Consider the following 13,934-nt stretch of genomic DNA (forward strand, 5'->3'; position numbering starts at 1 on the left):
CTCTGCCCTAGTGAGACCCCACCTGGAGTACTGTGTCCAGTTCAAGAAAGATGAGGAACTCCTAGAAAGAATCCAGAGGAGAGCAACTAGGATGATAAAGGGACTGGAGCATCTCCCCTATGAGGAAAGGCTGAGAGAGTTGGGCCTGTTCAGCCTGAAGAAGAGAAGACTGAGAGGGGACCTCATCAACACATACAAATATCTTATGGGCGGAAGTCATGAGGATGGAGCCAGACTCTTTGCAGTGGTGCTCAGTGACAGGACAAGGGGCAATGGGTACAAACTGAAACATAAGAGGTTTCAGTTGTATATGAGGAAAAACTTCTTTACTTTGAGGGTGACAGAGCACTGGAACAGGCTGCCCAGGGGGGTTGTGGAGTCTCCTTCTCTGGAGATATTCAAAGCCCGCCTGGATGAAGTCCTGTGCAACATGCTCTAGGAGAACCTGCTTTAGCAGAAGGGTTGGACTAGATGATCTCCCGAGGTCCCTTCCAAGCCTTGCGATTCTGTGATTCTGTGAGAAGACTTCATATTAGTCTGCTTTGATTTTTGTCTGAAAATCATAATGAACCATGATTACGCTTACTTAACCTTTAACATTATGTATGATTTTTCTGTTGTTCAAATATGGAATGTAATGTATTTAATGTAATGTGATTCTTTACCTGTTTGTGTGCAACTGCTATTTCTCAGGGAGATCCAGGCCCCCCAGGAGTTTTGGGCAGCAAAGGAGAAAAAGGATCCCGAGGTCATCCAGGACATAAAGGAGTACCAGGACCACATGGGATCAGAGGGGAAACTGGAGGTGCAGGAATCCCAGGTGTGTTTTGTTTTGGAGGGGTAGTGAGGTGTTGATGGGCTTCTAGAAGGTAATTTCTCAGTAAACTACTCACAGTGCTGGTGGGGTGGCACATTTATATTCAACTGCTGTAAACCTAAACAGCTCCTTTGTAGTCAGTGCAGCCAAGCTAGCTTATGTTACCTAGAGATCTTTCACAGCTGTTCAAAGCAGAAATGATAGCAAAATTCTCAGACTGAGTCTGGTTCTAGTGATAACGCCTCCTCTTCTCTCCCACTCTCTTTCTTCTTACAGGGAAGCCTGGACCTCCTGGAGATAATGGTGTTAAAGGACGGCAGGGCCGCCCAGGACAACAGGGCATTACAGGCCCTCCTGGTATGGTATACAGCATCTCCCCCAAACCACTGCCCCCCTGGTTTGTTATTTTCTTTGTAATGAGGAAGTTGATGTTCTTCTGAGCTATTTAGAATTTAACTGATGCAGTTGCAGTCTCTATTTACGTTTGTTAGAGGCTTTGTTTACCTTATCTGGTTCCAGCTAAGGTCTTTTAACAGCCTGTTTTCAATGTTATCAGTCCAGCTGAGGCAAGAGGTCTTAATTTTGTTTCACTATTGTAAAGCTTTTTGGCTTTTTTTTTTTTTTTTTTTTTAAATTATCCAGAGGTCTCAAGATGTGCACCATTGTAAGAAAGCTTGTTCTACCTCCTAAAAGAGAATAATAGATGAGGTGGAGAAGAAAATGAAGTAGAGTGGAAAGAGGGGACAGAGTTGCAGTTGTTTTTTAAAGCAATAGAAAAGATCAAGCCATTCAAAATAAACTTAAGGGGGAGTGTGTAAATATGCAGCAACAGAGGTATGCAATGCAGACTTTAATAAAGTGAGTGCCAGTCATTGTCTTCAAAAAGAGTATTGAATGCTCTTATATTCAGAGATCCTCATCAAAATTATGATGTTGTGGTTTTGTAGATTTCAATGAACTTGCACTGACTTACCAGCAGAGTTAGCAAAGATCAGAATCTGCTCCCTGTTTAGAGAAACCTTGAATTTGTAATAAAGCCAGAGAGAGAAATCCACCAGTGTGGGTTAAATCAAAGGCAGGGTCCTAAAATATCTTTGAAAGACAGGAAGTTGCAGCCTGTGAAAATGGTGGGGGTGTTAAATCCATTGAAGTCCAGTGAGCTCAATAAAAATTACATGCTGCTCTTTGCAAATGTTTATATGCCAACACAGTTACATGTATCTGTGAAGTAGCTGAACTAATTAAATTTTAATAAAGAGGACTCATATCTTCTCCCTTTGAAATGCAAAATAATAGAAGTGAAAATTATATTGTGGCCCATTATAATTTGCAGGTGCTATTGGAGACCCTGGAAAAAATGGACTTGTTGGTGAACGAGGTAATCAAGGTCAGGATGGTATGCCTGGTCCCCCAGGAGTAAAGGGAGAACCAGGTAACACCAGTGAAATATTTCCATTCTATTTTACAATTGTTTTTTTCCCTTGTTAAACTGACAAGAATTTTTGGGGGAGGATTAATAAGGAGCTTCTGTGGAGACAAAGATAAGTTTGTAAGTAGAAGGTTTTTCACTTTTACAAAATTCACAGGTTTTTCTATGTAATTGTACATGCTGTTAACAACCCAAGTGCATATGTCACTGCTCTATTATACATGTGATTTGTCATGACTTCCCCTAAAAATGTTTATGTCTGTAAGAGCCAAAGTATTGCTGTTAACAGTACTTATGTGTTTAATCTCAAACAGATGAAAAGAACCCAAATACTTTTAAAAGAGTCTTCTCTCTTATGTAGAAATAAGATAAAAGGAATCACAGTGTTAACTTACATGAATAGTGAAGGTTTCCATGACTTGGCCCTTTGATTGTAAATCTTTCATTTAAATGTCACTCCTGCTGTCCTCAGGGTCCACAGATAGGTTTAGTCCTCCGCTAAATTCTGACAGAAAGTGTTTTCATATTTTACAGTAAAAATGTTTCTTTGCATATCAATATAAAGAGGATACTGAGAAGGCATTCATAGTATTTACCAAGTTTTTTTCATATTAAGTTTGAAGTAATAACTGTTAACGTTTTGGGGTTTTTTTAGGTATTTACATTTCTTCCTTTATTTTTCTTAGTAACTAACTTAAATGCAGATTTTTCTTCTGGGTTTTTTTCCCTCTGAAAAAGACAAGGCTTATTATTGTAGAATGTACCTCAAGCATGATTGATGAATAAGAGTTCCTACTATAAAGAAAAAACGTAGAAATTTAATTTGTATTTCTGGATAGAAGAAATGGAAGTAACCAATAAATTATATTTTACATATAACTAAAGTCTACGTTTTGATTCAGTGAATTGTGAAGAAATGTATGAAATATTAGACAACTATGATGTTTTCTAACAATTATTTGGGACTTGAGTGTAACGTAACCTAATATTTTATAGGAGCACCAGGGAGAGGAATCCCTGGCCTTCGAGGTATTCCTGGTCGTAAAGGTGAGTTAGTCTTTTCAGAAAACAAAAACTTAATTTCTAAATACCAGAATCATCATCTTCATCTTTAAGTTGCCTCCTGCCTTTGGATGCTTGAAATGGCACTGAGAGTGTCAGAGGAAGTCAAGAGTAATTCTGTGCTTTTGATCAATGATTTGGTGCTATATATTAAATATCAAGAGTTATTGCTTGTAAAGACTACTGTAAAAGAGAAAAGAAGCTAACTTCTGTGGGTTTGTGAAGGTGATACACGTATTCCAGAGCCTTTGAAATTTTATTTTGATTCATAATTTGATTAACAGAGTATGTTCTAATGAAAACAGGTGCTGCTGCTGAATACTAAGCATACTGTAAGAAAGCTACAGTGATTGCATTTTAATTTTGTTCATCTCCCCTTTTATACTGATGAACAGTTGTCTGAGGGGACTCTATTTTTTAGGTTTTACATTGTATTTCTAGTACTGGTAGAAATACATCGATTTGCTTTACTTTAAAAAAAAAAATAAATTCTGTCTTCATACCCTCCATATATAGGTCACTCTAAGATCAACCTCAGAACAATACCCTTTTGGAGTAGTTTCTTATTTTATTGTACTCATATTGATGCTTTTAGCTGGAATTTAGTTTAAGAGGATTTGCCAGTTCTCATGTTCAAAGAAGCATTTCTTCTGCATCAAGAAATATTCCCTGCTCTGCCTCCTCTGGTCTTTCTACCCCCCTCTCAAGTTTATTCCTTTGTATGAGCAATCTCTGAAGTAGAGATTTTTTTTTTTAAAAAAAAAAAAAAAAAAAAAGAGACAGGTGTGTACACTGCCTTGCAGTGAGTCCTGTCTTACAACTACTTTGCTTTAATGTGGCAAGGAGGCTTTGGGGACTTCTCCATACTAAAAACAAAAGCTGAATTCCACCTTTGTGGTATCATAAACGCACATATTCTGTGTAATCACATCATCTTATCATCTTGACAGCTCTCTGCATATGTAATATTTCTACTTCGCAGGAATCAAAGGGGACATGGGTCTGCCTGGTTTTCCTGGGCCACCAGGTATGAAAGGTCATCAGGGTGATCAAGGACCCGTTGGACCTCCTGGCTTAGTGGGGTTACCTGGATTTCAAGGCTCAACAGGCATGGCAATTACAGGCCAAAAAGGGAACAGAGGTGTTGCTGGTGCAGATGGAAGACCAGGTGTGTTGTTACAACTCCTTATTTATCTGAAATGATATGCTGATAACTGAAAGCAGAATTCAGCCTGTCCAGAATTCAAAGTTGAAAGGGGTCTTCCCCCAGGAAAGCTTCATAATTAAACAGGTAGTTCCTTTACTAGTTAATGCAATGTTACCATTGCAAACACCATGTTGGTCTATGCAGTATGATGTAAATTAAAATAACGCTAAGCTTTGCAGTCCACTCGATTGCATTATTTTGCAATGTATGTGAAATGCTGTTGGCAGCAATCTTTCCTTACTCTGATGTTTCTGTACAGGTGCTCCTGGTTTTCCAGGGCCTCCTGGTCTTCCCACTCGCAGCATGAAAGGAAGCAAAGGTGTTAGAGGGGCAGATGGCATACCAGGACCAACAGGCCCAGCTGGTGACATTGGTCCTCCTGGTCCAAAAGTCAGTGAAAGGAATATTGCTTGTTTCTTACTCTATTTTTAATTTTGCTCTTACCATGAAAATGACACTCAGGACAATATAAAAAAACCAAACCAAAACCAACCACCAACCAACCAATCCCCCACCCAGAAAAAACAAACCACAACAAACTAAACCAAAAAAATCCACATCCTCCCAAAAAAACACTTGTAATATAGGACAGATATTAAAATGGATATGGTAAGCAGTTTTTATGGACTTAAGTGGACTGAAAAGAAATACTGTGAATTTCTGGCCTGTCATTTTCTTGGCTGTTCTATATTACACGATAATATTAACAATTATGTGACTATTTCTAACATGCTTACAAATGGAGCAGGTAATTCTAGTTATAGCATGTTCTGTGAATGTAATGCTTTGAATATTCTGAACAAAAAGAAAATGTATTTCATAGCATGCAGATGGTGCTTCCTGTTTATTATTGGTGTTACCTCATTTGCAGGGAATAGAAGGTCGATCAGGTTATCCTGGTGCCAGAGGGGACCCTGGATTTCTTGGATTCCCAGGTGTAAAAGGTATTCATGTATTTATTATATACACATCTGTGTGCCAAATACAATCATTTACATGTTGCGTTATAATAGTATGTGTGTAACAGTACCAGGTGTGGTCCTAGAGACATGAGTTTTTTCGATGAAGAGCAGGTTGTAGGACAGCTAGAAATGAAAGCATTTTCTTTGAGTTAGATGCTATGGGTATATCCAAACTGATGTTAAAGTGGGGAAGGGCTGAAACTTCAATGGCCTCCATTCCAGGCAAATTCAAAACAACTTTGTCCTTAGTGACGAATAATGTGTAAGGACTTGGGGTCTGAGTCTAATAATTAGAAATGCCGAACCACTGCTAGAAGAGGTGAATTTTTGGCAACCTCTTAGCTCTAGAACTCGAATATTTAATCATAATTACAAGACAGAGCACTGGGTCTTCTGTTTGCTGTAAGAATAGTACCAATTATAATCTAATTTACCAGTTTATCAGCAGACAAACTGTTAAATGTATTGGCTTCATTAATTCCATATTCCTGAAAGTCAGTTGGCTAAAAATCCTTTAATTTTGACATTTTTCTGGTGATTTAAATCTGATACAGGTCTGCATTACTCCAGTATTCTCATTTTTCAGTTACATGATTTACAGTGACACAAAATTGTCAGTACCTGTTTAACCGACTGGTTTGTGTTCCATGCCAATTATTGTGTATTTTAAATTCATTCTAATTTGAAAGTCACTGCACAGACAGTAATTATACTTTCTTAAGCAAAAAGCTCTTACTTTGTGGCATAGTCAGTCAAATCTCCTGACTTGATGATAAAAATACCTTTTTTTGTGGTTTGTTTTTTTTTTAAATTTCTAGCAGAGCTGTGGAGAGTGATATGGATGTAACTTCATATTTTGCGCAGTGCAAAGAATTGCTTACTACATTTCAAACACTTGAAAAACTGTACAACCCTCCTAACAGCCATCAGCATAACTGACAGTAGTGTTTAAAGGGAGTTGAACTGCACAGCATCCCTGAAAGCGGCACTTGACCTACAAACTCAGTGACAAAAATGCGTAAGATAAAAAGCACATAGTCTAAATTTGAGATTTTAAGCTAGGTTTATGGGACCAGCCCTTATATGAAGATAGGCATGGGAACATCTTTGCCTATAAATTATTCAGTAACAGCAGAGATGTAGAAGTCAGCTTCTGCATTTCAGATAAGTCTACAGGCTGTGTTTCTCTTTGGGAAGGTTGCATGGATCATGCAGGACTCTTAAATAAGCCTCTGAAACTTTGACAGTTGTTTTAACATTTTAAACCAGACAGATGTAACTCCAATCTTGTCTTTTAGGAGAAAAGGGTAATCGAGGACCCCCTGGACCACAAGGTGCAGAAGGGCCAAGGGGACCAAAGGGCCAACATGGTAACCAACCCTTCTCATTCTAATACCACCTGACTTGGGTTGATTGGTTTGGTTTGGTTTGTAGTTTGTTTGCTTGCTTTTAATATAAAGCAATAGCTCTTCATTGTATTTTTGCTGCTAGGTCCACCTGGAGTTCCTGGGAGAATATTCGCTATCCCAGGAAGCAAGGGTCCTCCCGGATTGCCAGGAATCCCAGGAACACCAGGTGATCCAGGAATTCAAGGGATTCCTGGACTACAAGGTGGTTTATGTTTTTATCTCTGTACACGTTTATGTGTGCTGCTTTGATGGGAAAACATGCTTCTGCATAGAAAATTCACATCTTTAAAAATAGCTCTCCATATTTAAATATAGCTCTGTGTACCTTGTTAACAACCTTGTATTTATAACAACCTGTCCCACTCCACCTGCCCTCCACCCTCACACTCAGTGAGTGAGCAAGTTTCTCCCTCGACATAAGCCTAAGCAAAAGAATGGAATAAAAAATAATCTTGGATCAAAACATTCACCATTTTCATACAACCAGAACCATACTCAGGATGTTTGTCATTTTGGGAGGGAAATTACCACACATAATAGAAGTAGTCTAGTTGTGCTACAAAGTGATTGTGTGTCTCACAGTCTGGGCGTGGGAAGGGAAAGGAGAGGCAGGCTGCTTCTCCATTGGCACCCGCAGTGAAGCCTGCCATGGCTGTGAGGAATGGGGAAGCAAGGAGCAGGTAGGATGAGGTGGATGTGCAGTGGGTAGTTGGCCACCCTTCTCAATACCAGAGCTTTCCACCCCGGGGCGGGTAGGCTTGCCAGAAGGTATGCCCCACTCAGGAATGACAGTTGCCTCCAGCATAACAAAGCAGGTACTAAAGAATTGTTCTTTTACACTTCCCTTAAAGTTATTTTATAAAGGAGCTGCATTATTTGTAGCATTACAAACCATAACCAAGATGATTATGGCCTGTTACTATATTTCTGAAATAATTCTGTTGTGTGATAAAGGCTAAAAGAAAAAGCTGTTTGCTTTGGTTTCTGTAAACATTTCTTATGAGAATAATATTTTTCTGCAATACATTAAATATTTCCTTGTAATCTTCCTGATAGGAAATATGGTGACAGTAACACTACAGACAGTCTCAAAACGTCAAAAAGTAAATTAATGCTGATGTTTTTATTGTAATGCAGCTACATTTACATGGGGATTTTAGCTTTATTCATTAACAGTTATTAAAATCTAGAATAACTACTGCTATATGATTCTGGTTTTTTGCTTGATTACAATTTAGGACCTAAAGGAGTAAAAGGTCTACCAGGACGTTTTGGTCATCCAGGTAAACCAGGGTTGCCTGGTCCAAAAGGAGACAGGGGATTTCCAGGACAAAGAGGTACAGGGAAGCAGACATCTCTGACTGTTACTACTGAATTTACAGATAAACTGTATTCCTGATTTCTGTAAATCCTTCATCTTGCATGTACTGAGATTTTGTAACATTTACAGTAGCTTTAGGGCCACAAGCACATATAAGCACATTCATAGCTTTTAACAGATGCATGTTAACAACTGAAATAATAATTTACAAAAATATGTCTTGACTGTGCTCCTCTATTATTAATCACATTTATTTATTCACTTGAAATCCCTAGGTATGAGTGTGTCTTTTTGGGACATCAAAATAGAACTAAATGTTTTTATTTAGTCATCATAAAATGTTTTTACTTAACAACTTTTTTGGTAAAAATGGCCATGGTTCTTCATACGTCACTATTCCATGAAACTATGCAATGTAAAGCTACCTGAGCGAGGTCTGAAGGAGTTAATACATCTAGCAACAAATACTACCAATTTTCAAGTTGTATCTTCTTATTGATACATTTTTTGTTAGTTTTCAAGTGGTTCCACTAATTTAAGTGAAGTAAAAATTTGAACAAAATTTTAACATTTGCAGTCACATTTCTTTCCCCTCCACAGGACATCCTGGGCTGATTGGCTTTCCAGGTCTACAGGGGTTACCTGGATCACCAGGTACTATTATTCCTGGTCCAACCAGAAGAGGTTTTATCTTTACCCGGCATAGCCAATCAACAAAGATTCCTTCATGCCCACATGGGACATCGCAGATCTACGTTGGCTATTCACTGCTTTTTGTACAAGGAAATGAACGAGCACACGGACAAGACCTTGGTACTGTATCGGTAAAAATTTTCAAATTGTTTTCTTTAGAGTCCAGTAATGCTAAGTTGTCATGAAACCCAATTCACAGTAAGTGTCCAAGATGAACACCTGGTTTCAACCATCAGTCTCCAGAGTGGTCTGCTCTGAGTCAATGCAAGAATCTTGGCTTGAAAGACACCTTTCTTTCCTGCACTCCATTATTCCTTTTTTGCTACCCCTAGGCATTTTTCAGAAGGTATTCAGTTACTTTATAGATAGATGTCTAATATAAACGTTCACAGTATCTGCACAGGGCTGACAGTAACAACACAGGATCTGAGACAGAATCTTGCTTTTTTGGAGACCAAGTGGGATGCTTTATGGTGTCAAAAATGGCACCAGAAGCTTTTGTTTAAGCAGCTGAATCCCTGCCACTATGTCAAGGACTGATACCTTTCAAGAAGTTACTATTATTTTAACAGATTTGGGTTCTAGCCCTTATTTTTTATACACATATCTTTATATATACCATAAGCATTTTGCTTTTGGATAACTCCACTGTACAGACAGTTCTCTCTTTCTAGTTACCAACTGTTTTAATCCTCACTATAGCAGATTTGATGCCATCGTGTCTATTCTGTTCGCTGCACTAAATATAAACTCTGATCTGTCACAAACCTCTCCTCTTTTGTCTTTTAGGAACAGCTGGCAGCTGCTTGCAGAGATTTACCACCATGCCATTCCTATTCTGTAACACCAATGATGTTTGTAGTTTTGCTTCTCGCAATGACTATTCATACTGGCTGTCAACTGCAGCAATAATGCCAGTAGACATGGCACCGATTTCTGGCAGGGCACTAGAACCCCATATAAGCAGGTAAGAGTATAAGAATTTTAGCTCTTCTGGCCTGAAACCACAAAGACATCATAAATTGTTTTGAACAGCAAATTGTAGGCAAAGACCTGCCTATCTCAGCCGATACAAGCACTGTTTTTAACCACCTGATTTTTTTATTACTCACCTGAATATGTCAGATGTTCAAGTTAGGGTCCCACCACAGGGCTTTATCTGCATGGCTGACATGAGAAGATGGTACAAATCCTATTGATTGTAATGATATTTTTTTAAAAACCTATTGTATATATTGGAGGCAGATTACAATTAAATAAAGACAGATTCATTATTTGGAACACAGTGCAAATCAAGTTCTGCTTTCAATTATGTGTGATACATTTACTGTAGTTGGTGAAGAACTTTGTAAGCTGGGGCTGAAGGTTCTCTGCTATGAAACACCCTTGTGCAAATGTGGCGCTTTCTAGTTGCTTAGAACAGCTGAGATGGATGAAGAGCATCTTAAGAGGAAAAGCTCTAAAAGCATGAAAGACCAAAGATGGGAAGGCAAGCTTTGCGCTCCTGTCTCCCAGCCTGCCCTACCCAGTTGTTGCAATCTAGCAGCTCAGCTTCATAGTTTCTTCATTTAGGAAATAAAGATTACTTTTTCCAATTTTAGCAAGTAAAGGTGCAGAACTTTGATCTAAACCATTAACAACATAAAGTAGTGAGCACATGAAGAAGGTAAAAATGAGCTTGTTGCTTCAGTAAAGGCAAAATTAGGAAGCTTAAATATTCTGGGACTAATTCCCATCTTATACCAATTTTTGTCTGGTGTTACTAGTAGAAACAGCAAAGCAGTTGCAAAGCAAGGTATTTGGGTTACCTTCAATTTGCTTATCTCCTCATTAAACATGGAAAACCTGTGTGAGTTGTAACATTTATAGTAAGCCCTGCCATTTAGGTAGCTACTATGCTAGAAGCTACACTTTTTGTCTGCTTTCGTGTTTTCCCTCGTATCTGCATTGAATGCACGTGTGTTTCTTCTTACAGGTGTGTTGTCTGTGAAGGAGCTGCAATGGTAATAGCAGTTCACAGCCAAACAATGGTAGTGCCTGCATGTCCAGAAGGCTGGATGTCTCTCTGGAAGGGTTTTTCTTTTGTTATGGTAAGGATGTAAAGCCTTGAATTATTAATTCTATGTCCTCTCACCTTCATTGGTGTTTTCAACTGCTCACAGCTCATTTGTTAATTAGTAATTGTTAAATTGTTTTTTTTTTCCTTTCCCAAGAAGTAGACAGTAATTCTATTAACTGTTATTCAATTCCAGAAGCATAGGAACAACTATTCTGATCTGTCCTCAAAAATAGGTGGCAGGAGGAAAAGGGGAAAAGATGAAAGGAGAACCATAGGATTTAGTCTGACAAAAATAACTGCAGGCTCTTGTTTTCATGTGTCATGCTAAGAGCTAGGAAACAGCTTTGGGGAGAGGAGTGGTTAAACCGGTCCTGAACGCAAATACACAGAAATAACTGGCCCACTTCCATGCCAGGCAGTTCTTTTATAAATTGGATCTTGGGGCTGAATTCCACAGAAAGCTAAAATCAAAACAAATGGACTATACTGTCTACAAAGACTGCCTCAGCAATTTTGATGCTATAATGAGATATGAGTGAAGAAAGTTCATAATGTGCTTTCAAATGAGAACTAATTATGGGAATAAGGGTGTGTCTATACTAGGGGATGTAGCACTTCATCTTTGTCATCCATGCCTGTGGGATGTGATAGGGATGCCACTAAATGAGGGTGAAAGAAAGAATTAAAACCCCCTCTTTCTTTGGATGATATAAAGTCCTTTTAGGTCTAGTGTGAAATTTGTTGTCTCTCCTGGGATTTGGCCCTAAGTAATAATATAGTGATCTTGGAAAAGAATGAGAGCACTTTTGCAGCATCTGGTTAAAATCATTTGCTTGTTTCCAACATCAGCAAATTTAAGTGGTATCTCCTAGCCAATTTTCTACTGTCATAAATTATTTTAGAGCTATTTCTACAATCATTTACCAATATCAGAGAAGGAAAATGCCTTCTTTGCTTTTTGTGGTTGGAGAAGCAATCAATGCAACAAAAAAATATGAACACACACAAAATAGGGGATTTGGCTTATTTGTCATTCAGTTACTGTAGTCCTCAACCGGGCAGAAGCCAGCTACTTTATTAGTCTTGTATTGGTTACAGTGTCATGCCTTTGTGTGGAGCAGAAAAAGGCCTTTCAGGGACTTAAGAAATGCCATAACTGTGCTTGAATTTTCGTAAGGCTTCTGTGCTTTGCTACAAGTTGTATTGAACTAATCTGTGCTCATTTTGTTTTGTCCAAGATATACCACAGAACACATGGTATGTTTTAGAAGGAGATTTTTTTTTTTTTTTGCCTGCAGTTTACTAAAATCTGATGGACAAGTTCTCATAAAAAAATGTATTGGTGGTTACAGTATACAAGTGCCGGCTCAGAAGCTTCTGGCCAAGCATTGGCGTCTCCTGGATCTTGTTTGGAAGAATTTCGAGCCATCCCATTCATAGAGTGCCATGGCAGGGGGACATGCAACTACTACACAAATTCCTACAGCTTCTGGTTGGCATCATTAAATCCAAGAAGAATGTTCAGGTACACTGTATTTCCCTGCATCCCTACGCATCACATCCACGCTGCAAATGCCTGAGGAGACGATAACTGCCTGCATAACATGTGGGGGCTCCCCTAGTAATTCCCCTCAGTTTAGACATCCCCCTTTGCTAGGTTTAGGGTCATCCTGTAGCACAAAGATGCCTTAAGTGAGCCAAGGATTTCAATATTGTTGTCAATAATTCCATATCCAAAGGTTCATCATCTCTCTCTGCTTTTCAAAGAAAAAGGTCAATGTTTGTTTCCTTTCTTTTAGGAAACCTCTACCACAGACTTTGAAAGCAGGAGAACTAGAAAATATCATCAGCCGTTGTCAGGTCTGCATGAAGAAACCTGTCTAAACAGTGGCCACTCTTGATGGAACATGAAACTCTGCTTTTATTACAAAGATTTGCCAGACTCTGAAGAGCTATAATTTATTCAAGTCCAACTGCATCTGGAAAGAAAATTATAAATGGCCAGTGCAAGCACTGTGTAGGTCAACAATTTGACTTTTCTCTTTGGCAAATGGCAAAGCACTTTGTTGGAGAAAGCTTGTAATGGCAGTCTGCAGGGGCTTCTGCTGAACTATGTAATTTCTAAGCTGCATCTTCATGATAAAACTATGACGTCGCCAGATCTTGAATGAAAGACATTAATGCTGCCTTGTGTCATGTGCTTTTCAAACTGCAAGACAAACTAAATGCTCTAACATCAGCTTACATATGTTCAGTGTTCAAAGTGGATATAATTTAAGATGAAACTCTGGCACTTACCAGAGATAGGGTTCAATAGGATTTACTTTCAGTGCACTTTTAAATATATGATGATTCGTTTAGGGTTGGATTGTTCTGGTTTTCTTGTCTAGTAAACAAGTATCTCCCCACTTACCTCCCCCTTCCTCTGGCTGGCAAACAGGAATACAATCTTTTTTGTATCACTGCAATAATAGCAGCTCTTCAGTAGCCAGAAAGGGAGCTACACCATGCACTGGGCAGACAGTACAGTGGCAACACGCAGTAGCTGTGTTCTCCAGAGTGACTACAGCTAAGGGCTGACTAATTGAAAGTCTTGGAAAGTTTTCATTAGATTCCATGGCTTTTGACACACATCATGAGATCTTTTAAATTCTTCAAACTTTGACAGTATTGGGCCTCTGTTATGGTCACATGCTTTTGTCTCTACTGAAGAACAACTATTTAGCATCTCTTAATTTGGGATTTTGATGGAATTGGCATTTACTGTATGGCTCAAGGGCTCCCATGGCATTATCAGGCTATCACACACCCATCTGGATGTGACCTCTTTCTATTTTATTTTGAATAGATAAAAAAAAAACAAAACAATATTCACATTTTATTATATTCCATATTTAAATATTTAGCACAATTTATATTCTGCATTTAAATATTTAGCACACATTTCTGCAAATGAAACCGTTTATTCCATCCAG

At 38.6% G+C, this 13,934-nt stretch overlaps 1 protein-coding gene across 1 annotated transcript in view; it reads left to right on the forward strand.

Moving 5' to 3' along the window:
* Positions 1-12,902, forward strand: part of COL4A3 (collagen type IV alpha 3 chain) — a 65,309-nt gene extending 52,407 nt beyond the window's left edge. Inside the window, 15 exon segments of the mRNA XM_035895211.1 lie at positions 694-820; positions 1,094-1,174; positions 2,151-2,249; positions 3,243-3,293; positions 4,291-4,476; positions 4,775-4,905; positions 5,387-5,459; positions 6,776-6,847; positions 6,969-7,088; positions 8,125-8,223; positions 8,808-9,020; positions 9,690-9,867; positions 10,876-10,990; positions 12,312-12,484; positions 12,759-12,902. Of these exon segments, the coding sequence (XP_035751104.1) occupies positions 694-820; positions 1,094-1,174; positions 2,151-2,249; positions 3,243-3,293; positions 4,291-4,476; positions 4,775-4,905; positions 5,387-5,459; positions 6,776-6,847; positions 6,969-7,088; positions 8,125-8,223; positions 8,808-9,020; positions 9,690-9,867; positions 10,876-10,990; positions 12,312-12,484; positions 12,759-12,843 (1,803 nt within the window). The 3' untranslated portion in view covers positions 12,844-12,902.
* The last annotated feature ends 1,032 nt before the right edge of the window (positions 12,903-13,934 follow it).

The sequence above is a fragment of the Egretta garzetta genome, unplaced genomic scaffold, assembly GCF_000687185.1.
Source record: "Egretta garzetta isolate BGI_Z169 unplaced genomic scaffold, ASM68718v1 scaffold425, whole genome shotgun sequence".
Taxonomy (NCBI): Eukaryota; Metazoa; Chordata; class Aves; order Pelecaniformes; family Ardeidae; genus Egretta; species Egretta garzetta.